The sequence below is a fragment of the Haliaeetus albicilla genome, chromosome 3 (assembly GCF_947461875.1).
Source record: "Haliaeetus albicilla chromosome 3, bHalAlb1.1, whole genome shotgun sequence".
NCBI classification, from domain to species: domain Eukaryota; kingdom Metazoa; phylum Chordata; class Aves; order Accipitriformes; family Accipitridae; genus Haliaeetus; species Haliaeetus albicilla.
The window spans coordinates 76630580-76650309 of NC_091485.1; the positions used below are offsets into that span (position 1 = coordinate 76630580).

The following is a 19730-nucleotide window of genomic DNA, read 5'->3' on the forward strand; positions in this document are numbered from 1 at the left end:
AGGGGTGGGTGGGTGTATATAGGGGTGTGTATAGGGGGACACAGGGGGTATGGGTGTCTATAGAGGCGGGTGGGTGTCTGTAGGGGGTATGGGTGTGTATAGGGGTGGGTGGGTGCCTGGGGGGGGGGGTCTATAGGGCCAGGAGGCGGGTGTCTATAGGGAGTATGGGCATCTATAGGGCAGGTGGGTGTGTATAGATGGCATGGGTGTCTATAGGGGTACACGACTGTCTGTAGGGGTAGATGAGTGTCTATATGGCCAGGTGGGTGTATCTATAGGGGTGTGGGTAGCTATAAGGGCAAGTGGGTGTTTATAGGGATGCCTGGGTGTCTATAGGGGTGTGTGGGTGTCTATAGGGGTATACAGGTGGCTACAGGGGTGCATGGACATGTATAGGGGTGCACTGGTGCCTACAGGGGTGCACGGGTGTATATATAGGGGTGCATGGGAGCCTATAGGAGCACACGGGTGCCTATAGGGGTGCACGGGTGTATATATAGGGGTACACGGGCGTCTATAGGGGTGCACGATTGCCTATAGGGGTGCACGGGTGTCTATAGGGGTGCAGAGGTGTATATGTAGGGGTGCACGGGTGCCTATAGGGGTGCACAGGCACCTATAGGGGTGCAGGGGTGTATATATAGGGGTGTACGGGTGCCTATAGGGGTGCAGAGGTGCCTACAGGGGTGCACGGGTGTATATATAGGGGTACACGGGCGCCTATAGGGGTGCACGATTGCCTATAGGGGTGCAGGGGTGTATATATAGGGGTGCAGAGGTGTATATATAGGGGTGCACGGGTGCCTATAGGGGTGCACAGGTGTATATATAGGAGTGTACGGGTGCCTATAGGGGTGCACAGGTGCCTACAGGGGTGCACGGGTGTATATATAGGGGTGTACGGGTGCCTATAGGGGTGCACGATTGCCTATAGGGGTGCAGGGGTGTATATATAGGGGTGCAGAGGTGTATATATAGGGGTGCACGGGTGCCTATAGGGGTGCACAGGTGTATATATAGGAGTGTACGGGTGCCTATAGGGGTGCACAGGTGCCTACAGGGGTGCACGGGTGTATATATAGGGGTGTACGGGTGCCTATAGGGGTGCAGAGGTGCCTACAGGGGTGCACGGGTGTATATATGGGGGTGTACGAGTGCCTATAGGGGTGCAGAGGTGCCTACAGGGGTGCACGGGTATATATATAGGGGTGTACGATCGGGTGTCATATATAGGGGTGCAGAGGTGTATATATAGGGGTGCACGGGTGCCTATAGGGGTGCAGAGGTGCCTACAGGGGTACATGGGCGCCTATAGGGGTGCACGATTGCCTATAGGGGTGCAGAGGTGTATATATAGGGGTGCACGGGTGCCTATAGGGGTGCAGAGGTGCCTACAGGGGTACACGGGCGCCTATAGGGGTGCACGATTGCCTATAGGGGTGCAGGGTGTATATATAGGGGTGCAGAGGTGTATATATATAGGGGTGTACGGGTGCCTACAGGGGTGCACGGTTGTATATATAGGGGTGCAAGGGCGCCTATAGGGGTGCACGGGTGCCTATAGGGGTGCAGGGGTGTATATATAGGGGTGCACGGGTGCCTATAGGGGTGCAGAGGTGTATATATAGGGGTGCAGGGGTGTATATATAGGGGTGCACGGGTGCCTATAGGGGTGCAGGGTGCCTATATAGGGGTGCAGGGGTGTATATATATAGGGGTGCACGGGTGCCTATAGGGGTGCACGGGTGCCTATAGGGGTGCAGAGGTGTATATATAGGGGTGCACGGGTGTATATACAGGGGTGCAGAGGTGTATATACAGGGGTGCACGGTCGCCTATATAGGGGTGCACGGGCACGTCCAGCGCCGGGTGTGTCCCCGGGGGGGGTCGGGTGCCTCTGGGGGCCATAAGTCCCTGGGGGGGGGGGGGGGGGGTGTGCGCGCAGGGGTCCCACAGGGGTTGCCCCGGGGCTGGGGGGTCCGCAGGGTCTCTGGAGTGTGTCCGTGTCCGCGTCCGCGTCCGTGTCCGTGTCCGTGTCCGCGTCCGTGTCCGTGTCCGCTTCCGCTTCCGCGTCCGCGTCCCCCCCCGGACCCCCCGGGCACCGGGAAGACGGTTCCGCCCGGAGCGGTGTCACGGCCGGACCGATCCGGGACGGGAGCGGGACCGGGGCTCGTCCGGGGGGTCGGTGCCGGGGATGCGGCTGGGGCTGCGGCTGCGGCTGCGGCCGGCGGCGGGGTCGGGGGCCGGGAGGAGGGGGGCGGCGGGGGGGGCCGGGTACCGGCAGGGGCAGAGCCCGACCCCCCGCACCCGCGAGTACTTCTACTACATCGACCACCAGGGACAGGTACGGGGGGCGGGGGGTCCTTGGGGGGAGCGGGTTCCCCCCCGCAAAAATAATAGAGCCGGAGTGGGATCGGGACGGGGGGCGGGGGGGGGGGTCCCAGGAGGAGCCCGAAGAGATCCCAGGTGGATTCGGGATGGAGCCCAGGGAGAGACCGGGTGGATCCCGGGCAGATCCCAGGCAGAACCAAGACAGATCCCGGACAGATCCCAGGCAGAACCCACATGGAGCCCAGACAGATCCCAAACAGAACCAAGACAGATCCCAGACAGAACCCACATGGAGCCAAGACAGATCCCAGGCAGATCCTGGACAGACCCCAGACAGATCCCAAACAGAACCAAGACAGATCCCGGACAGATCCCAGGCAGAACCCACATGGAGCCAAGACAGATCCCAGGCAGATCCTGGACAGACCCCAGACAGATCCCAAACAGAACCAAGACAGATCCCGGACAGATCCCAGGCAGAACCCACATGGAGCCAAGACAGATCCCGGACAGATCCCAGGCAGAACCCACATGGAGCCCAGACAGATCCCGGACAGATCCCAGGCAGAACCCACATGGAGCCCAGACAGATCCCAAACAGAACCAAGACAGATCCCGGACAGATCCCAGACAGAACCCACATGGAGCCAAGACAGATCCCAGGCAGATCCTGGACAGACCCCAGACAGATCCCAAACAGAACCAAGACAGATCCCAGACAGATCCCAAACAGAACCCACATGGAGCCAAGACAGATCGCAGACAGATCCTGGACAGACCCCAGACAGATCCCAAACAGAACCAAGACAGATCCCAGACAGAACCTGGACAGACCCCAGACAGATCCCAAACAAACCTGAGGTAGATCCTGCAGATAGATTCCCCCCCCCCCCCAAAAAAAACCCTGGGTGGGCTCAGGGCAGATCCCGGGTGGATCCCAAACAGACCCTGTGGGCAGATGCTGGACAGGACCCAGATAGGTTAAAAAAAAAACACTAGATGGGCTCAGGATGGATCCCAGATGGACCCCAGACGGATCCCAAATAGGGCCCACACGGACCCACGGCAGATCCCAGACAAATCCTGGACAGATCCCAGGGAGACCCCAGACAGACCCTGGGTGGATCCCAGACGGACCCCAGACAAATCCCCAAAAAGGACTCAGGACAGACCCCAGACAGATCCCAGGATGGATCCCAAAAGGATCCCGGACAGATGCTGAACTTGCCAGGGGCTTCGGGGTTTTGAGGCTTTTTCCTGCTTTTCCACAGCTTTTCCTGGATGACACCAAAGTCAAGAACTTCATCACCTGCTTCAAAGGTACCGGGACCCCCCCCAAGCCCCCCAAAACCCCCCCAAACCCCATCACCTGGCCAGCACGGCTCTCCCCCTCATCCTTAATTGGGATCCAATCCTTAATTAGGATCTCCTCCTTAATCGGAGCCTCATCCTTCATCAGGATCCGATCCTTAATTGGCATTGCATCCTTAATGGGGGGGGGGGGCTGAGCCCTCGGCAGTGGGGTCAGGGAGGGGGGACACCCCCCACTCTGGCACTTTTATGGGTGGCAAAGTGGCCACTGAGTGCTATTTGCATATTAATTACCTTACTAATTAAGCAGCTCCTGCTATTAATAGCTCCCAAGCCAACTGCTCCTCCCTTTGCCAGCTCTCCAAAACGGGGTCTCATTACCGAACAACCCCCTACCCCACGGCTAATTAACCCTGGGGGGGGGGTTAATTACCGGGGAGCAGCGAGCCAACGTCCATCCGTCTGTCCTGGCAGACGTAGGGTTCCTCACCTTCTTCTTCAAGCGGCTGGAGCCAAACCGGAGCGGGCGTTACGAGGCCGAATTCCCTTTCCTCTCGCTCTGCGGCAGGGAGCGGAATTTCCTCCGTTGCGACGATCGTCCCGTCGTCTTCACCCAACTCCTGCCGGGTTCCGGCGAGAGCCGGCTCCTCTCCTACTGCGGCGGCGGCGAGCGCCTGGCCGTGCCATTCCAACCGGAGAGTTTGGTGATGTTGCCGGAAAACGGGCGGCTCTATCACCCGGCGCCGGCGAAGGCGGGCGGCGTGGGTTTGGTACGCTCGGCGCTGGCTTTCGAGTGGAGTCCCTGCTTCGAGTACGGGCGGGGGCCGGCGCAAGCCCCCACTCATTTTGTCTGGGAAGGCCGGCGCTACCAGCTCACCGAGGAATTGCTGCCGTTGCTCCGCGCCGGCGGAGCGAGCTCGGCCGGGGAATCCTCGTGTCAGGGCTGAGCCGGGGAACCCCCCAGTCCCGTCCCCCCCCAACCCTCCCCATCACCCCCACGCCAATGGGAAAACGGGTGAGCACCGGCTCACTGCGGCAGGATGGGTGCCACCGCGGCGGCCGGGAACCCCGTTAGTCTATGGAAAAAAAAACCCAAACAAACAAAAAAAAGAGCTTAAACCGCGTGGCCGAGCTGTGCCGTTTCTGAGGCGCCGAGCACCCCCCTGCGACTCGGGGTGTGGGGGGGTTTGGGGGAACCGAGGCACGAGTGTGGAGCCATTGTAGGGTCTGCCTGTAAACAGCGCCGCGCTTACGGTTTTTGCCATAACCTCGACACGGCAGCGATTTATTAACTGCTCTCCCGGCGTTAATTAATCAGCGAAGGAGGGCCTGGAGGCCGATCCGCCCGTAGCCGGCACGCTGTCCCGGTGACACAAGGCGCTGCCGGGAGTTATCGGTGGCACCGGGTTCCCCGTGGCTGGGGCCGATGCTGGTGGCACCGTGACAGGAAAAGGGAGAAGGTACCCGAAAAGCACCGGGACAAGGGGGAAACACCAAATTTGGGGAGGAAGGAGGGGTTGGGGACGGCAGTTAGGCCACAGTGCTTCGCCGAGCACCGCGGGGCGGGAAGAGGGCTCCGAGCTTCGCCCGAGCTACAAGGCGAAGTAGTCGAGGGCACCGTGCCGGCAGAGGCTGGCAGTCCAGACGGCATCGGCTCTGCCGGAGCTCACCAGCATCCGGCACAGCTCGGCATTCACCGCGGCAAAACGTTCCTCATCCACCACATCCTCGAAGAAGTGGTCGGAGGCAGAGGGTGGCCGGGGCGGCTCCCAGATGTAGCAGTCCACAGGGTACGGGTAGACGACCAGGCGTAAATCCGGGAGAACCAGGGTTTTCCGTAACAAGGTTTTGAGTCCCGGTGTGGAGAGGGGGTTGCCGAAAAGTCCCAGGCAACGGAGGTGGGAGCAACGGCAGAGCGCCGGGAGCAGAGCCTCCAGCCGAGCGTCCGTCAGCCGGCACTCCATGAGGTCCAGGTGGAGGAGAGAGGCCGAGGTCTCCTCCAGGAGATGCCGGAGGGGTTGGAGAAGGTTCTCGGAGAAATCATGGCCGCTCAGGTCCAACTTCCTCAGCATCGGAGCGTGGAGGCTTTGGGAAAGGAAGGCGAGGTCGCCGGGAAGGAGGTAGCAGAAGGCCAGCTCCAGGCTTTCCAGCGGAGCCTGCAGGTCGCTGCCGGGGAGGGGAAGAGTGAGCCATGAGCCCCCCGAAGCCGTCACCGCGTGGGGTGCAAACCAGGCGGGAGCTGCCGCCGGGTTTAAATCTTTGAACAATGGGGTGGGGATGGTTCCCGTATTCCTGGAGGGATCGCGGTAGGGAATGGCGGCAATGCCACCTGGATCCCAAGCCTCCCACCCACGAGCCGGGACCCGTGACCCCCCGGGGCATGAAAAAAGACCTGCTCCACCAGGAACTTACCTGAGAAGTTGCCTCAGTTTCCCTGAAAGCCTGGAAGAACCCAAGTTGAGCTCCTTGAGGCAGGGCAGCCTCCCCAGCTGCGTGGCGAGGCACCGGAGGCCGGCATCCGTCCCCGCCGTGAGCCGCCGCACGTCGACGTTGCTGTAGGGCAGCCTGAGGCTGAGGAGGTCGGTGAATCTGGCGAGGTGCGGCAAAACCGCGCAGAGACCGCCCAACCCCAGGTTATTGAAGCGCAGATCCACCCGCCGCACGCCGGCGGGTTCAAGGGACTCCAGCAAACTCACGGTGCCGGCGACGGAGAGCTCCTCGGCGTGGAAATCCCGGCATTTGAGGCGCAGGGGGCTGGCGGCACCAGTCTGCAGGGCGTCCCGCAGGACGCCATAGGACGTGCCGTTGACGAAGAGATCGGCGCGGACCTCCACGCCGACGGGTTGCAGGGCCGCCGAGGTGCCGGAGGGACCTTTACGCCGCTTGGAGCCGCGTTTCAGGCACTCGCTTTGGTGTTTGGAGACCTCGATGCAGGCTTTGGCCAACGCCACCGTGCCAGACCACAGGCTCATCCCCTCCGGGCCACGGTCGGCGTCATCGTCCTGGAGACCCGTCATGTCCAGCACCCGCAGGCGGCACCGTCTCTCGCTGGGTGAAGGCAAGAAACGGGTAAATAAACAAGCAGGGAAATCAGGGAACTGAAACAATCGGCTCCCAGGAGAGCCGTGGCCATCCGGAAACTCGCTCCAGCCCCGAGGCAGGGTGAGGGTCGCGGTCCCGCTTTCCTCCTGTGTTGCTGGTGCACAAAACAAACCCGGTGCCAACCCACGGCTTCCTCCCTCCACCGCGGCCCGAGCTGACGGCCCTGGGACGAGCATCGTCACCTCCGTCTCCCCGAGGAGAAGCAAAACAGCTCCTGCCCATCCCGGCGGAGTTTGGCATCCCGGTACCCACCTCGCGCCGCGACAGGGCTCCTCCAGCACCCGGCGGAGATGTGCCACGACGGCCAGGATGATGGCCTGGATGCACAATTTGCTGGGTTTCTCCTCGAGGAGCGAGTGACGGCCACGGTGACCCAACAACCGCTGGAAACTGAGGACGGGGAAGGGCCACGTCCCCACCAGGTCCCGCAGCGCCAGCGTCCGCCCGTCCAGGAAAGCGGCTTGGAAGAGGACGGGGTAGAGTTCGGCGGGGAGGAGGTCCAGGGCACGGCGGGCGCCGGGGCAGTAGCTCACCAAGCGACGGGCGCAGAGGAAGACGAGGGAGTGCATGGCGCCCGCGAGCGGGGCTGTGGGCAGAAGTGGGGGAAGGAGGCGGGGGGGGGACGACACACAGGCAGCAGGTGAGGTTGGGGGGAGCGCTGGGACCCGACCCCCCCCCAGCTGGCCCCCCCACTGCCAGGGGCAGAATGCGGCCCCATAGGTCTGGCAGCGAGGGGTTTGCCCCACGGTACCCCCTAATCTAGACATTCCCCCCCCCCAAAAAAAAAGCAGCAGGAGGTTAAAACCCTCCACCAAAGGGGCACCCCACAGCCCCCCTAAACCAGCCCCCCACCAAAGGGAACCCTGTGTCAGGGGGGGACCCCTAACCCAGCCCCCCCCCCCCAAAAAGACACCCCACAGCCCCCCTAAAACAGCCCCCCACCAAAGGGTCACCCCATGGTGGGACCCCTAACCCAGCCCCCCATCACAGGGGCACCCCACAACACCCCTAAACGAGCCCCCCCACCACCAAAGGGGCACCCCAAACCCACCCACCCCATCAGAGGGGCACCCCACAACACCCCTAAAACAGACCCCCATCAGCGGGGTGCCCCACGGTGAGACCCCCTAACCCACCCCCCCATCAGTGGGGCACCCCACAGCCCCCCCTAACCCACCCCCCCCATGACAAGGGCACCCCACAGCCCCCCCAACCCACCCCCCACCGAAGGGGCACCCCACGGTGGGACCCCTAACCCACTTCCCCTCACGACAAGGACACCCCACAGCCCCCCCTCACCCCCCCCATGACAGGGACACCTCACACCTTCTTCTTCTTCTTCCCCCCCCCAACATGGCGGCGGCCGCTGGCCCCGCCCACTCACCCGCAGCCCCCCACTCTCCGCCGGACCCCCCACAACCGCTCCACTTCCGGGCATGCGCACTGAACGCCCAGCACGGCCCCGCCCCACCCCCTCGCCCCACCCCCTCACGCACCAATCAGAGAGCGAGGCTGACCAAGGGAGGCGGTTCCTCGGCGGCACCGCCTCCCCTCGCTCCTCCCGCTGGCTTTTGCCGCTGTCCGTCACCTCTCCCTCCCCTTCCCATTGGTCGAAGCGAGGCGGGAGCGGGAGGTTCGCTCTACCCGCCGCTCTGAGGCGCCGACCCCCGGGTTCCCTCACACGCACAACCCCGGGCGGCTCCCGGTCCCTCAGGAGGCCTCGGAGCCTCTTCCCCGAGATCCCTGCCCGGCACCCGGCCCCTCTCTGGGCGCCATGGAGCGGCGGCAGGAGGTGAAGGCCCTGCTGAAGCGGTGGGAGGCGGATTTCCTGCGGGAGCGGCGGAGGAAGCCCAGCCAGGTGCCTGAGGGGGGTGGAGGGGGGGGTCGAGAGCTGTGGGAGAGGGGCTTTTCCCCGGCATCCAGCCTCAGCCGGCTGCTGATGGTGGGCTCCGGCCAAGGCTTGTGGCAATAGCCGGGTGGGAGCCCTAACTCAGCCCCCCATCAGTGGGGCACCCCACAGCACCCCTAACCCAGACCCCTATCACAGGGGCACCCCACAGCACCCCTAACCCAGACCCACCAAAGGGACAGCCCACGGTAGGATCCCTAACCCATCCCTCCATCAGTGGGACACCCTGTGGTGGGACCCCTAACTCAGCCCCCCATCAGTGGGGCACCCCACGGCACCCCACAGCACCCCTAACTCAGCCCCCCATCAGTGGGGCACCCCACAGCACCCCTAACCCAGACCCACCAAAGGGAGAGCCCATGGTAGGATCCCTAACCCAGATCCCCCATCAGTGGGGCACCCCACAGCCCCCCTAACCCATCCCTCCATCAGTGGGGCACCCCATGGTGAGACCCCTAACCCAGCCCCCCACCGAAGGGGCACCCCACAGCCCCCTAACCCAGCCCTCCATCAATGGGGCACCCCATGGTAGGATCCCTAACCCAGACCCCCCATCAGTGGGGCACCCTGTGGTGGGACCCCTAACCCAGACCCCCCATCAGTGGGGCACCCTACAGCCCCCCTGACCCAGTCCCCTATCATAAGGGCAACCCACAGCCCTCCTAACCTAGCCCTCCATCAGTGGGGCACCTCCGTTTCTATAAGGTACATCTTATACCTAAAGAAATCACAGGAGAACAGACATCCCAGAGTCAGGAACAAGAGTGATGCTGCCCTAACCACAGTTTTCTTTTTAAAAAAGAAATAAAATAAAAACCCCAAGCCAGCCCTCTCTCGTTCCACAGCAGCAGAAAGTAACAACAATTTGCTTCGTAGCCTGAAATAATGATCTTTTAACGTGTTTGCCTCACAGGCCGACATCGAGGCAGCTCCAGAGGACACCAGACGTGAGTGCCAGCCCTGCCACCCCCCACCCTGAGGGGGTATTTTAGGGTCCTGGGTGGTGCTGGGCTCCCCCCACGGGCAGGTGGAGCGCTCGGCCGGAGCTGTGGGTGCTTCGTGAGTGGGGGTGACCCCTCACGCCAAGCTGGACACTCATCATTGGGTTTGTTTGATGTCGGGGGGGGTCTTTGGTGACACACATCAATTGTTCTTGGTGTGGGAACTGCTGGGGTTTTCCGGTAAGTACCTAATATGCCAAAAAATGGTCTTGACAATCTGTCACAGGGCTCTACAAGGAGTACAAGATGCTCAAGCAGCAGAGAGAGGAGTCGGATCCCTCCCAGCTCAGTCCCTCCTGCCAACCGGCAGCCCCAGAGCAGGTACCAGAGAACCACCCTGACTTTGGCCTTGAGTTTTGTCTCTGGGAACCTTGAACCCCCGAGATTCACCCTTGACGCTAGCGCTTTGGGGTGTTTGTGCTTTGTCCTTTACTGCAGACAAAGCCATGTTCATCCTGCCTGTTTATAAGGGGGTTTATTTGACCTTAGCAAGGAAAATTGTCTAATTGGCACTATATAATGCCTATTTTTGGCTTTGTGGGAGAATAAGACACCCCAAACAGAGAGCATAAGGGCACCGTGGGGGTGGGAAACTGAATGCCTGCGATCCCTCACACGCTTTACGCTCACCAGCATCCAGGCTGCTGAAAGCGTGGGCTCTTTTTAACCAGCCTCTTAATGAGGCAACGATCGAGCCAGCCCCTGTGCTTAGGGTGAGGTGATAAATGCCCCAGGACTGCATTTTTCACCCCAAAGCGCACTGGACGTGCTGCCTGCGGCCGAAAGATGCCGTGGTGTGATCATATCGAGCTTGTTGTCCAGCTCCTTTCTCCTCTCGGAGGTATTGGAGCTCGTCTTCATGATAGGATTCAAGTTTTTTGGATTTAAAGGTTTGGGTTTAACAGGTTTGGGGATTTAATGGTTTGGATTTAACAGTTTGCAGTGTCATTGCAGGTGCCGGAGTCCAGTTGTTGGGGTGCACACCTGAACCGACAGCCGAAAACCCCCAGGCTGAGCCACCGCAGCTGCGCTGTGCCGAAAGCCTCAGCACAGTACTACGGGATGAAGCTGAAATCCAACCTGGGAGCTGCCGGGAAGGTCAGGGCTGGCCGGGAATTGGCGCTGACCGCTGCAGCGCAGATAGAAGCTTCTACTGAAGCTGCTTGTGACCTTTTTTCCCCCCTCTGGCCACTCTGAAATTGCGGCCCCCTCCTGCCAGAGCCCCCCAAAGTCACAGCCCTCTCCTGCCAGAGCCCCCCACTGTTAGCAGAGAGTGGGAGGTGGGGGTGCAGAGCACCCACAAATGCCAGCGAAGGTCCCCTTTGATTTGGAGATGGGGTGTGGAGTTTCAGAGGACGATCTGACCCCCATCTGTCCTTCTCCCCCATCCACAGGAGACACCCCTGACCCCGAGGAGGACCCCCACTGTCAGGCGAACCCTGGCTGTCCCTGGGCTTCAGACAAATTTGGGGACAAGTGACAAAGCCATGGCGCCGGCGGAGGCCTCACAGAGTGAGGGAGGCGAGCCGGGAGATCTCCTCCTTCCTCCCTCGGTGTCAGGGTTGGCCCCCATCGTCCTCGCTGCAGGGTTGAAGCCCCCCCTGCCACCGCCGCCAAATAAATTCCAGCAGCTGAAGCAGACAGTGGCACAGAGACTGGGCTCGCTGGATCCCGCCTGGCTGCAGAGGTGCCAGGGGTCACCGGGGGATGAATGGACAATCCCGGGTGCCACGCAGGAGAGGGAGCGAGGAGAGATCGGATGTGCCCCCCTGGAGCAGGAGGGAGGCGGTGGGATGCCATCGGTGGAAGATTCCGGGAGGAAAAGGCCACACGGAGATGGTGGAGACGGCATGGCGGCTCCCGCAAAGCTCAGGCGGTGCCGCCGGGACTCAGCCAAGGGAACATTCAGCGCTGCCAGCGGGCTGAAGCAGAGCAAGGAGGAAGAGGAGGAGGAAGAAAAGCGTGCGGCAGCCCAAAAGGAAAGTGGGAAGGTGTCGGATCCCTTGGAAAACATCCTGGGGGAGTTGGAGGAGGAGGAGGAGGGGAAGCCCAGACCCACCCACAGAGCTGGTGCTGCCAGGTAGGTCCTGCCGACTTCCTGGCGCTGCCGGTGTGCCAGCGGCGCTGCCAGGCACTCTGCCGCAAGTTCGCCTGCCTTGGCATAGCTCACAGCTCACTTCAAACTCCCATGGGGGGTTGCCAGACCCCTTCAGGTCACGGGCTGCGACAATGCCTTGTGGTGTTCAAAAGCACCAAAACGTGGTTGGAAAAGGACACTGAGAGAGCCCAGGGAGCTTTTTCCTCTTAATTTTTATAAATAGTGAGCTGTTCTTTCCCTAATTCCTCCTCCTTTGTGTTAAGTCAGGGATTTGGAGAGGGGAAGGAATAAGTTTGGGGTGGTTGGGTTTTTTTTAAGTCTGATTTTTGTACATAATTATGCCCTGCACACATTTCGCCTCTCCGTGAGCATCTGCATTGCCTTTGGTCACATTTAAGGGATGAAAGATTTTGAGTTTATTTCCCTCAAAGACGTTTTGTGGGCAGGGCGCTGGGTGCAGGCAGGAGCTGAGGGGTGGCGGGGGGAAGGATGGGGACCCGATGGCCCCCCCTGAGCCACTGCCACACGTGGGCAGGGGGGTTCCTAGCCAAGCTCTCTCCCCACAGAGCACCTCCGCAGAGAGGTGGCAACTTCGTCAGGCTTAACCTGAAGAAGAAATCTTACGTCCGAGGATACGCCCTGCGGGGAAATCGCCTTCGCAAGCAGGTAATGTCACCGCTCAGCGGCTGCCTTGGCACCGCCAGCGTGTCCCAGGGCATCGCCAAAAGCCTCCTGCCGGACAGGACCATGCTGCTCTCCCGCTCTCACCGCCAAACCCATTTCCAGTCAAATTTAAGTTCATCTGGCCCAGGATGAATTTAAAACTCTTCCCGCTCTCGCTCATCTTCATGTCGTTCTTTCAATTTCCACATTTTACCTGCTAATTAATTTATCTTTTTATTTTGTGACTGCGCAGGCAGGAGGCACGGCTCAGCTCCCTGCCCCTGCCGCTGCTGCCTGACTTCCCTGCCTTCAGCAGCAGTTTCACCCTGAAAACGCCATAGGAGGGGAAAGACCTCGCTGTAGCGGGCTTGTCCTGCTGGGTAGAAGCCGGTCGGCCTTTTCAGCTTCAGCTCTGCCACAAAGTCCTAGGATTTTTTTAATATCTCCCCTTTAATTAATGTGAAATCTTTCAGGATCATCTCTGGGTGAGGTGAGCATCAGCTGGAAGAAAATTGCCTTTATTTTTTTAAAGCTTGGCATGCTTATGCAGCGCTTTGGTAGAAGCCTGGCGCTGGGGCAAGGTAAAACATAATAAAACATACTTTTATTAAAAATAATAATATAAAAGTAACTGGAGATGGTCCTGCTTCGCAGGTGTGGAAGCAGAAGTGGAAGAAGAAAGCAGAGCGGTTCGGAGGAGGCAGCGGATCCATCGACCGAAGCTCGGACATCTGCTTCAGGTGCGGCGGGACGGGGCACTGGGCATCAGCGTGCCAGGGCCGAGGTAAGGCTCTGAACGCCGGATTATGGGGTTTGTTTGGCAAAGCTGTGGGCCGGGTTCGGATCCGGCTGTGCCGGAGCAGACACAACGGAGGCTGGAGGATGGGAAGCATCTGTCGGGCTTTCCCACCTCCCTGCAGCTTCTCTCCGCTGTTGGCTTAAGGATTTGCAGGGATAAGAACTTGTGGGAAGAGGGTGAAAAAATGAGGCGGTTTCTCTACCGTGGATTTAAGTAGAGAAGGGACCCATTTCCCAGCTGCAGAGACAGCTGCCGGCCCGCTGCCGGAGGAGAGCAGCTGCGCGGATGAAGAGGAAGAGGCTCCCCTGCCCACGCTGGAAGAAGTGGCTCACAGGACCAACACCGTCTGCCGAGAGCTCTCCTTCTCCGGTGAGGCCCCATGGCTTGCTGGCCTGCCGGCTTTCCTCGCTCTCCGCTGACACGCTGTGGCTGGCTCCGGGATGAACTCCAGGAGATGTGGAATTGTTTCCTTTTCCCTGTGGGAAGTTTGCTTGCGCTCCTTGGAGGGTTTGCCTGGCATCAAAAGGTGGCTTCAGCAGCCTGGGTTTATGCTGGGATGTGTCTCCTCCGGGAACGCCGGCCTAAAATACAGGCGGGCTCACCGTGCTTGCTCCTGCATGGCAGTGGATGTCCAGGCAGGGTAGGAAGAGCTGCCTGCAGTTCCCGATTGCTGCCTTCATCCCTGGCAGAGAACGGAACCAGCGACCAGGAAAGATCCGAGAAGATTTTAGAGGCAACGACTTACCTGGATGTACGGAGGCCGGCATACGAGCCACCCGCTCCCCCTGCACCCATGGAGCCCCTCTATGACCTGGGGCCAGAGGGAAAGGTGCGAGGTACGGCTCCCTGTGGCGCTCGGAGCGGGGCCGGGAGGGGTTTGGCCCCTCTGATCCCCGCCTGACTGGGTGTCCTTCCCCCTGCAGAGACCCCGGAGGAGGTATTTGATGCTCTGAAGGCGCTGGGCTACAGCTCCTTCCGCCCGGGCCAGGAGGTGACCATCATGAGGATCCTCTCCGGTGGGTTTATTTTCCCCACGACCTCCTTTCCTCCGTGGGGTTTGGGCTCCCCGTGATCCCCTCCCGTGCGGGGTGGCCGGGTTGTCCCCTCAAGCGAAGTCCCCAACTCCTCGTTCTGCCAGGCCTGTCCACGCTGGTGGTGTTATCGACGGGGATGGGGAAGTCCCTCTGCTACCAGCTCCCCGCTTACCTCTACCACAAGCGCTCCCAGTGCCTCACCTTGGTCATCTCCCCACTGGTGTCCCTGATGGATGACCAGGTACTGCTCGGATATCCCAGTTCTCCCACCCCAACCCCTGCGAGGATGCCACTGGGTTCAAGGCTCACGTGCACCCAAAACAGGGGAGGTGGGTGTCCGAGGGGGTTCACCCCCCAAGTTACCGAAGGCCAGCGTGGCCAAGTGATGGGCTTTGCTTCCAGGTTTCGGGGCTGCCGCCGTGCCTGAAGGCCGTCTGCATCCACTCCAACATGACCAAAGCCCAACGGGAAGCAGTGATGGAGAAGGTGAGGGACTGGGGGCTCTGAACTCGCCAGGGAGAACCGTGCACACTCAGGTCCCCGCCACCATCGCTGTACCCATGCGGTCGCGTGATCCCGGTGAGGGCAGTGCCGGACAGTGGCGATGCCATGTCCCAGCCAGGCCGTTTCCCTGGGAGAGCAGGTAAAGCATCCCTTGTGGTTCTCTCCTCCCTGATCCGGTGCTCCCGGTGCAGGTGAAGCAGGGCGAGGTGCAGGTGCTGCTGCTGTCCCCTGAGGCCCTGGTTGGCGGAAGCGGATCGGGATCCGGCTGCCTGCCCTCTGCCGATCAACTGCCGGCCGTGGCCTTCGCCTGCATCGACGAAGCTCACTGCGTCTCCGAGTGGTCCCACAATTTCCGTCCCTGCTACCTGCAGCTCTGCAAGGTGCATGAGAGGGAAAACCCACCCCAAGGCAGAGGGAACCCATCGGGGCCAGGAGGGATGTCAGGCTCCCATTTTTTTATTTTTTTTCCCTTCTTCTTGGCAGGTTCTCCGAGATCGCCTGGGCGTGCGTTGCTTCCTGGGCCTGACAGCAACCGCCACCCTGGCCACAGCACGGGACGTGGCCCAACACCTCGGCATCCCAGCAGAGGAAGGGATAGCCGTGCGTTCCGCCACCGTGCCCCCGAACTTGCACCTCTCTGTCTCGATGGACAGGGACAGGGATCAGGTAGGGACAAGGATGGATCTAAAGGAATTGGATTTGTTGCTGTGGTGCTGGATCCAGAGTGGATCTTCTAGGAGAGAAAGTCCCCAGCCCTTTTTTGGGGGGACCTTCACCCCTTTCTCTGCCCTGCAGGCCCTCATTGCCCTGCTGCAAGGGGAACGTTTTGGGTGCCTGGACTCCATCATCGTCTACTGCACAAGGCGGGAGGAGACAGCTCGCATCGCAGCGCTTATCCGGACCTGCCTCCAAGGAACGCTGCTGAAGGAACCCGCCGGAGCCAAAGAGCCGGAACAGGATGCTGCCGAAAGGAAAAAAGCGAAGGGTAAGCGGCACGGCCTTGCTCTCCGAAAGAAGCGTGAGCCCAAAATATCCTGTCTGGTGAATCCACGCTAGAATGGAGAATCCCTAGGAAATGAGCCATGCTCGAGGTTTCTGGCGCCCAAAGTCTGGCTCCATCGGCGGCTTCACCCGGCCACGGAGCGCTGCTCTTGACAGCAGCAGAGCATTTATCTTCCCTCACCTGCGTCAGAGGCTCTAAAGCCAGGCTTTGATTTTTCTAGCGACAGCCGATAATGATGGATGCTAATCAGCTGTCATTAATAAGGCTCGACGTTGGATTTGGTACACAGGAAGCCTTCATTGTACGGCTCTCCGGGGTTTTTTTTTCTTTCTGAACCTCGTAACCGTGACTGGGAGTCTATTTTCCCTCAAAATCCGCGATGTGGATCTGTGGCTGAGCTCTGCTGTTGTTTGCTGAAGCCTGGGCGAGCTCGTGCTGTCCCACTTCCAAACCAGCTGGGGCTTGACGACTTCTGGCAGCTAACGAGGAGCGCGCACCCCTTTGCTGTGGAGCAGCAGCCCTGCTCCTGCCCATGGCACCCTGTCCCCAGGGCTGATTTCTGCCACAGGCGGGGTTTGCTGTTCATTTCCATCCCTGATTTAATTAGCTGCTCTGCTTTTGCTGGTGGAAATCACTAATTAAACACCATTAAAACCTCTCTCCCCACTTTCTTTCAGCAAAGAAGACCGTCCGCCGGCCGCTGAAGTGGATCGCGGACGCTTACCATGCTGGCCTATCCGCTGCCGAACGCCGACGCGTCCAGAAGAGTTTCATGAGCGGCCAACTCCGCGTGGTGGTGGCCACGGTGGCTTTTGGCATGGGGTTGGATAAATCGGACGTCCGCGGCGTCGTGCATTACAACATGCCCAAAAATTTCGAGAGTTACGTGCAGGAGATCGGCCGGGCCGGGCGAGACAGTGAGCCGGCTCACTGCCATCTCTTCTTGGAGCCGGAGGTAGGGCCTGCCAGCGGGGTGTGGGGGGGTTCCCCTCCATTTTGGGGGTCTTCCCCAAGGCTTACCACCTCTTCCCCAGGGTGGGGATCTCCATGAGCTGCGGCGCCACATTTATGGCGACACGGTGGATTTTTTCACCATCAAGAAGATGGTGCAGAAGGTTTTCACTCCCTGCAAGTGCCTGGAGCTGCACCAGAAACACCAGGACGTCATCAAGGTGAGGAAGGTGCTGAGGGCCCCACTCCAGTGGCCTTCCCAGCTTTTTAACTCATTAAGTAATGAGCTAACGTGGTAGAAAACACTTTTAATTGTTGGGTGGTCACATCAGGGAGCTTAAATCAGTTGAGGGAAGCCTGGGGAGCACCAGTGCTGGGGCAAGGTGAGCCATGGTGTAGGATCTGGCCAGGAATGGGCAGGAGAGCAGTTAGGATGTCCCAAAAAGAAGGCAGGAGCCTGCCCATCCTCTAACCGTTGACACCGCGCTGCGCGCCATGTCCCTCACAGGACGGGGAGGTGGAGGATGCTGAAATGGCCGAGCTCTTGGAGGAGGAGGACAGCGGCAGTGGCGGCGTGGCGAGGCAGAGCAGGCAGCGGGTGTGCTACAAGCACGAGCGAGCCATCCCCGTCCAACAAACTGTGGAATCCCTGGACATACGGGAGGAAGGTGAGGGGTGGGGAATCGGCCCCAAGTGAGGCCCGCAGAGGTCCCGAAGGGGGATTGGGATCCCTCCGCAACTCCCCACTCTCCTCTCGCAGGCATCGAGACCCTCCTGTGTTACCTGGAGCTGCACCCGCAGCGCTGGCTGGAGCTGCTGCCTCACACCTACTCCTCCTGCCGGCTCCTGTGCTACGGGGGACCCCAGCAGCTCCGGACCGTGGCACGGAGGTTAGAGCCGCGCCACAGAGCACCGGTGTCAACTCCACAGTGTTCCCCGTGCTAGGGGCGAGCCCCCGCAGAGTGGTCTCTGCCGGGTGGGAGCTGCTCCACAGCCCTGGGGTCCGTTGGAGGTAAAAAGTGGGCTCCAAGCCATGGTGCCAGCAGTTTTCTGGTGTCTCCTGCCCTCAGTTCTCCCCCCATCGCCGTCTTCCTGGCCCGGGAGCGCCTGGCAGGGAGGAACCACAGCAACACCAGCTCCCTGGAATTCAATGTGGTCTCGCTGAGCGACTCCATGGGTTGGGAAGTACCGCTGGTGAAACGTGCCCTGCGCCAGCTCCAGTGGGATCCGCGCCTGCGGCAAGGTACCAGCATCCCCGGATTCCTCATTGGAGGCGGGGGGAAAATCCCTCCTGCGCTGCCAGCAGCTGGCTGGGTCTCGGTGGGCACCGGATCTTGGCGGGCACCAGTTCAACCAGCTCTTGGTGCCTTCAGACGGTCGCAGTGAGGGGAAGAGCGGGGTCATGGTGGAGTTTGGAGAGCTGTCCTTCCACCTACGTGCCTACGGCGACCTCACCGACCAGGAGCTGGACTCTGTCTGCGATTTCCTCCACCGAAGGGTGGTGGCCAGGGAGAAGATGGCTCTTGGACAACTCCACGCCTGCTTCCAGGCCTTCCAGAGGTGAGCGCGGGTGGAGAAGACCACCCAATCCTCGCAGAGCCCTCCGTGCGGCGGCCCCACGGTTGCCTGCCCTCCCGTCCTTCCCAGTTTGGGGCCAGTTTTGGTACTGGGAAGAGAGGAGGTTGACACTGGGGCGCACAGTGTGGCCTTCCAGACCTGGGGTCCTCACCCTGCGGATGAGGAAGAGGAGAGGAGTTCCTGCCTGAAGGCTCTGCTCAGCGACTACTTCGAGAAGGAGCCCACTGCCGAGCAGGCTGAGCGTGGCTGTGAGGAGGAGGAGGAAGAGGAGGAGGAAGATCTCGGCGACACTAAAGTGAGCAAATCCACTTTTATTGGGAGCTGGGCCATCAGCCAGTATTTCTGGTACATGGCAGCTCTGGTTTAGACGAGACCAGGGATAGGTTTGGGGTGAGGATGAGGAGGGACGTGACCCCCGCTGTCTCCTTTCCTTCACAGCTGCGGGACTGGGAGACCCAGATCCGCGCCGACATCCGCCGTTTCCTCTCCATCCGCCAGGACGAGAAGTTCTCCGGCAGGGCCATCGCCAGGATATTTCACGGCATCGGTAAGACAAGGAGGTGCCAAATCGGGCTTCTTCCACCTCGCTCCAGCACCTGCCCATCCCCTCCTAACCGGGGTCTTCTCTGCCCGCTCTCCGCAGGCAGCCCCTGTTTCCCTGCCCAGGTCTACGGCCGCGATCGCCGCTTCTGGAGGAAATATCTCACCTTCGACTTCCACCAGCTCGCCCGCCTGGCCACCGAGGAGATCTTGGCCAGCAGGTGAGGGCAGGAGGCAAAATGGCGGAGCCACCTCGCCCTCGAGAGTGGGGCTGCCTCCGGGGTGGGGGGGCTGCTTGTCCTGCCTGCACTGAGCCTTTCCCAGTGCCCGCAGGGATTTTTATCTGGATTTTTATCAAGGAATTAATAAAGGCCACCGACCTTTTACCCCCCCTGCCTCCTGCCTATGCTTTTCTGCCTGCGCCGGGGGGTGAATCGGCTGTGGGCGACACTCCCAGAGCGGGTGGGGGGACGGGGGGTACATGCACTATCGCCACGGTGATGGGGGGGGTCTGTCACCGCGGCAGCAGAGGGTTGTCACCGTGGTGATGTAGGAAGACCATTGCCGTGGCAATAAGGGGGGGCCATCACCTTGGCCATCCCCACCGTGCCGTCCTTCCCTACCCCCTATTCCAGCCAAAATTGGATTCTCTCCCCCCCCAGCTCTCGGGAAGTCCCAGGGAGGATGAAGCCCTTTCCCTCTCCACCGCCAAAAACCAGTTTGGTTTTCGCCACCGTCAGCTCTCGGACAACTGAAACCGTCCTGGCAGGGCTGGGGTGGAAACTGGTTTCCAACTGGAGAACTTCACGCCCCAGTTTCCTCCCGGCGCTGGGCTCCCATGGGACGCGCCGTCCCTCCCTGGCACGGTGTCGTCTGCGGTTGGGGAAGGTCACGCCGCAAGCGGCA

General features: G+C 60.7%; 3 protein-coding genes across 4 annotated transcripts; 2 read left to right on the plus strand and 1 right to left on the minus strand.

Moving 5' to 3' along the window:
• The first annotated feature begins 164 nt into the window (after positions 1 to 164).
• Positions 165 to 4766, plus strand: C3H8orf82 (chromosome 3 C8orf82 homolog). The gene is made up of 4 exons (XM_069778638.1): positions 165 to 183; positions 1986 to 2344; positions 3603 to 3651; positions 4117 to 4766. The coding sequence occupies exons 1-4, from the start codon at positions 165 to 167 to the stop codon at positions 4587 to 4589; spliced, it is 900 nt and encodes a 299-aa protein (XP_069634739.1). The 3' UTR covers positions 4590 to 4766.
• A 94-nt stretch (positions 4767 to 4860) lies between these two features.
• On the minus strand, positions 4861 to 7414 carry LRRC14 (leucine rich repeat containing 14). Its single transcript, XM_069780203.1, has 3 exons — positions 6997 to 7414; positions 6055 to 6690; positions 4861 to 5808 (listed from the first exon to the last, which is right to left on the minus strand). The coding sequence occupies exons 1-3, from the start codon at positions 7311 to 7313 to the stop codon at positions 5235 to 5237; spliced, it is 1527 nt and encodes a 508-aa protein (XP_069636304.1). The 5' UTR covers positions 7314 to 7414; the 3' UTR covers positions 4861 to 5234.
• Positions 7415 to 8382: 968 nt separating this feature from the next.
• Positions 8383 to 19205, plus strand: RECQL4 (RecQ like helicase 4). Of its 2 annotated transcripts, none has more exons than XM_069780205.1 (24): positions 8383 to 8602; positions 9567 to 9600; positions 9881 to 9975; positions 10609 to 10752; positions 11049 to 11734; positions 12319 to 12418; positions 13070 to 13199; positions 13437 to 13583; positions 13904 to 14050; positions 14138 to 14230; positions 14353 to 14489; positions 14651 to 14734; positions 14944 to 15132; positions 15236 to 15418; positions 15548 to 15737; positions 16433 to 16710; positions 16790 to 16927; positions 17215 to 17374; positions 17467 to 17596; positions 17777 to 17949; positions 18080 to 18266; positions 18408 to 18579; positions 18723 to 18831; positions 18928 to 19205. In XM_069780205.1, the coding sequence occupies exons 1-24, from the start codon at positions 8519 to 8521 to the stop codon at positions 19047 to 19049; spliced, it is 3912 nt and encodes a 1303-aa protein (XP_069636306.1). In that variant the 5' UTR covers positions 8383 to 8518; the 3' UTR covers positions 19050 to 19205. The 2 variants fall into 2 exon arrangements, with proteins under 2 accessions (XP_069636306.1, XP_069636307.1); XM_069780206.1 differs by having other exon boundaries at positions 13458 to 13583.
• The last annotated feature ends 525 nt before the right edge of the window (positions 19206 to 19730 follow it).

Excerpts from the sequence above, each read along its gene's own strand:
- C3H8orf82 (XM_069778638.1), top strand. Across the intron at positions 2,345-3,602 it reads ACATCGACCACCAGGGACAG|CTTTTCCTGGATGACACCAA; the intron begins GTACGGGGGGCG and ends GCTTTTCCACAG. Across the intron at positions 3,652-4,116 it reads CTTCATCACCTGCTTCAAAG|ACGTAGGGTTCCTCACCTTC; the intron begins GTACCGGGACCC and ends CTGTCCTGGCAG.
- LRRC14 (XM_069780203.1), bottom strand. The coding sequence starts at position 7,313 with ATGCACTCCCTCGTCTTCCTCTGCGCCCGTCGCTTGGTGAGCTACTGC. Across the intron at positions 6,691-6,996 it reads GAGCCCTGTCGCGGCGCGAG|CGAGAGACGGTGCCGCCTGC; the intron begins GTGGGTACCGGG and ends GCCTTCACCCAG. Across the intron at positions 5,809-6,054 it reads AAACTGAGGCAACTTCTCAG|CGACCTGCAGGCTCCGCTGG; the intron begins GTAAGTTCCTGG and ends CCTCCCCGGCAG.
- RECQL4 (XM_069780205.1), top strand. The coding sequence starts at position 8,519 with ATGGAGCGGCGGCAGGAGGTGAAGGCCCTGCTGAAGCGGTGGGAGGCG. Across the intron at positions 14,051-14,137 it reads GCCAGAGGGAAAGGTGCGAG|AGACCCCGGAGGAGGTATTT; the intron begins GTACGGCTCCCT and ends TTCCCCCTGCAG. Across the intron at positions 18,832-18,927 it reads CAGGATATTTCACGGCATCG|GCAGCCCCTGTTTCCCTGCC; the intron begins GTAAGACAAGGA and ends CGCTCTCCGCAG.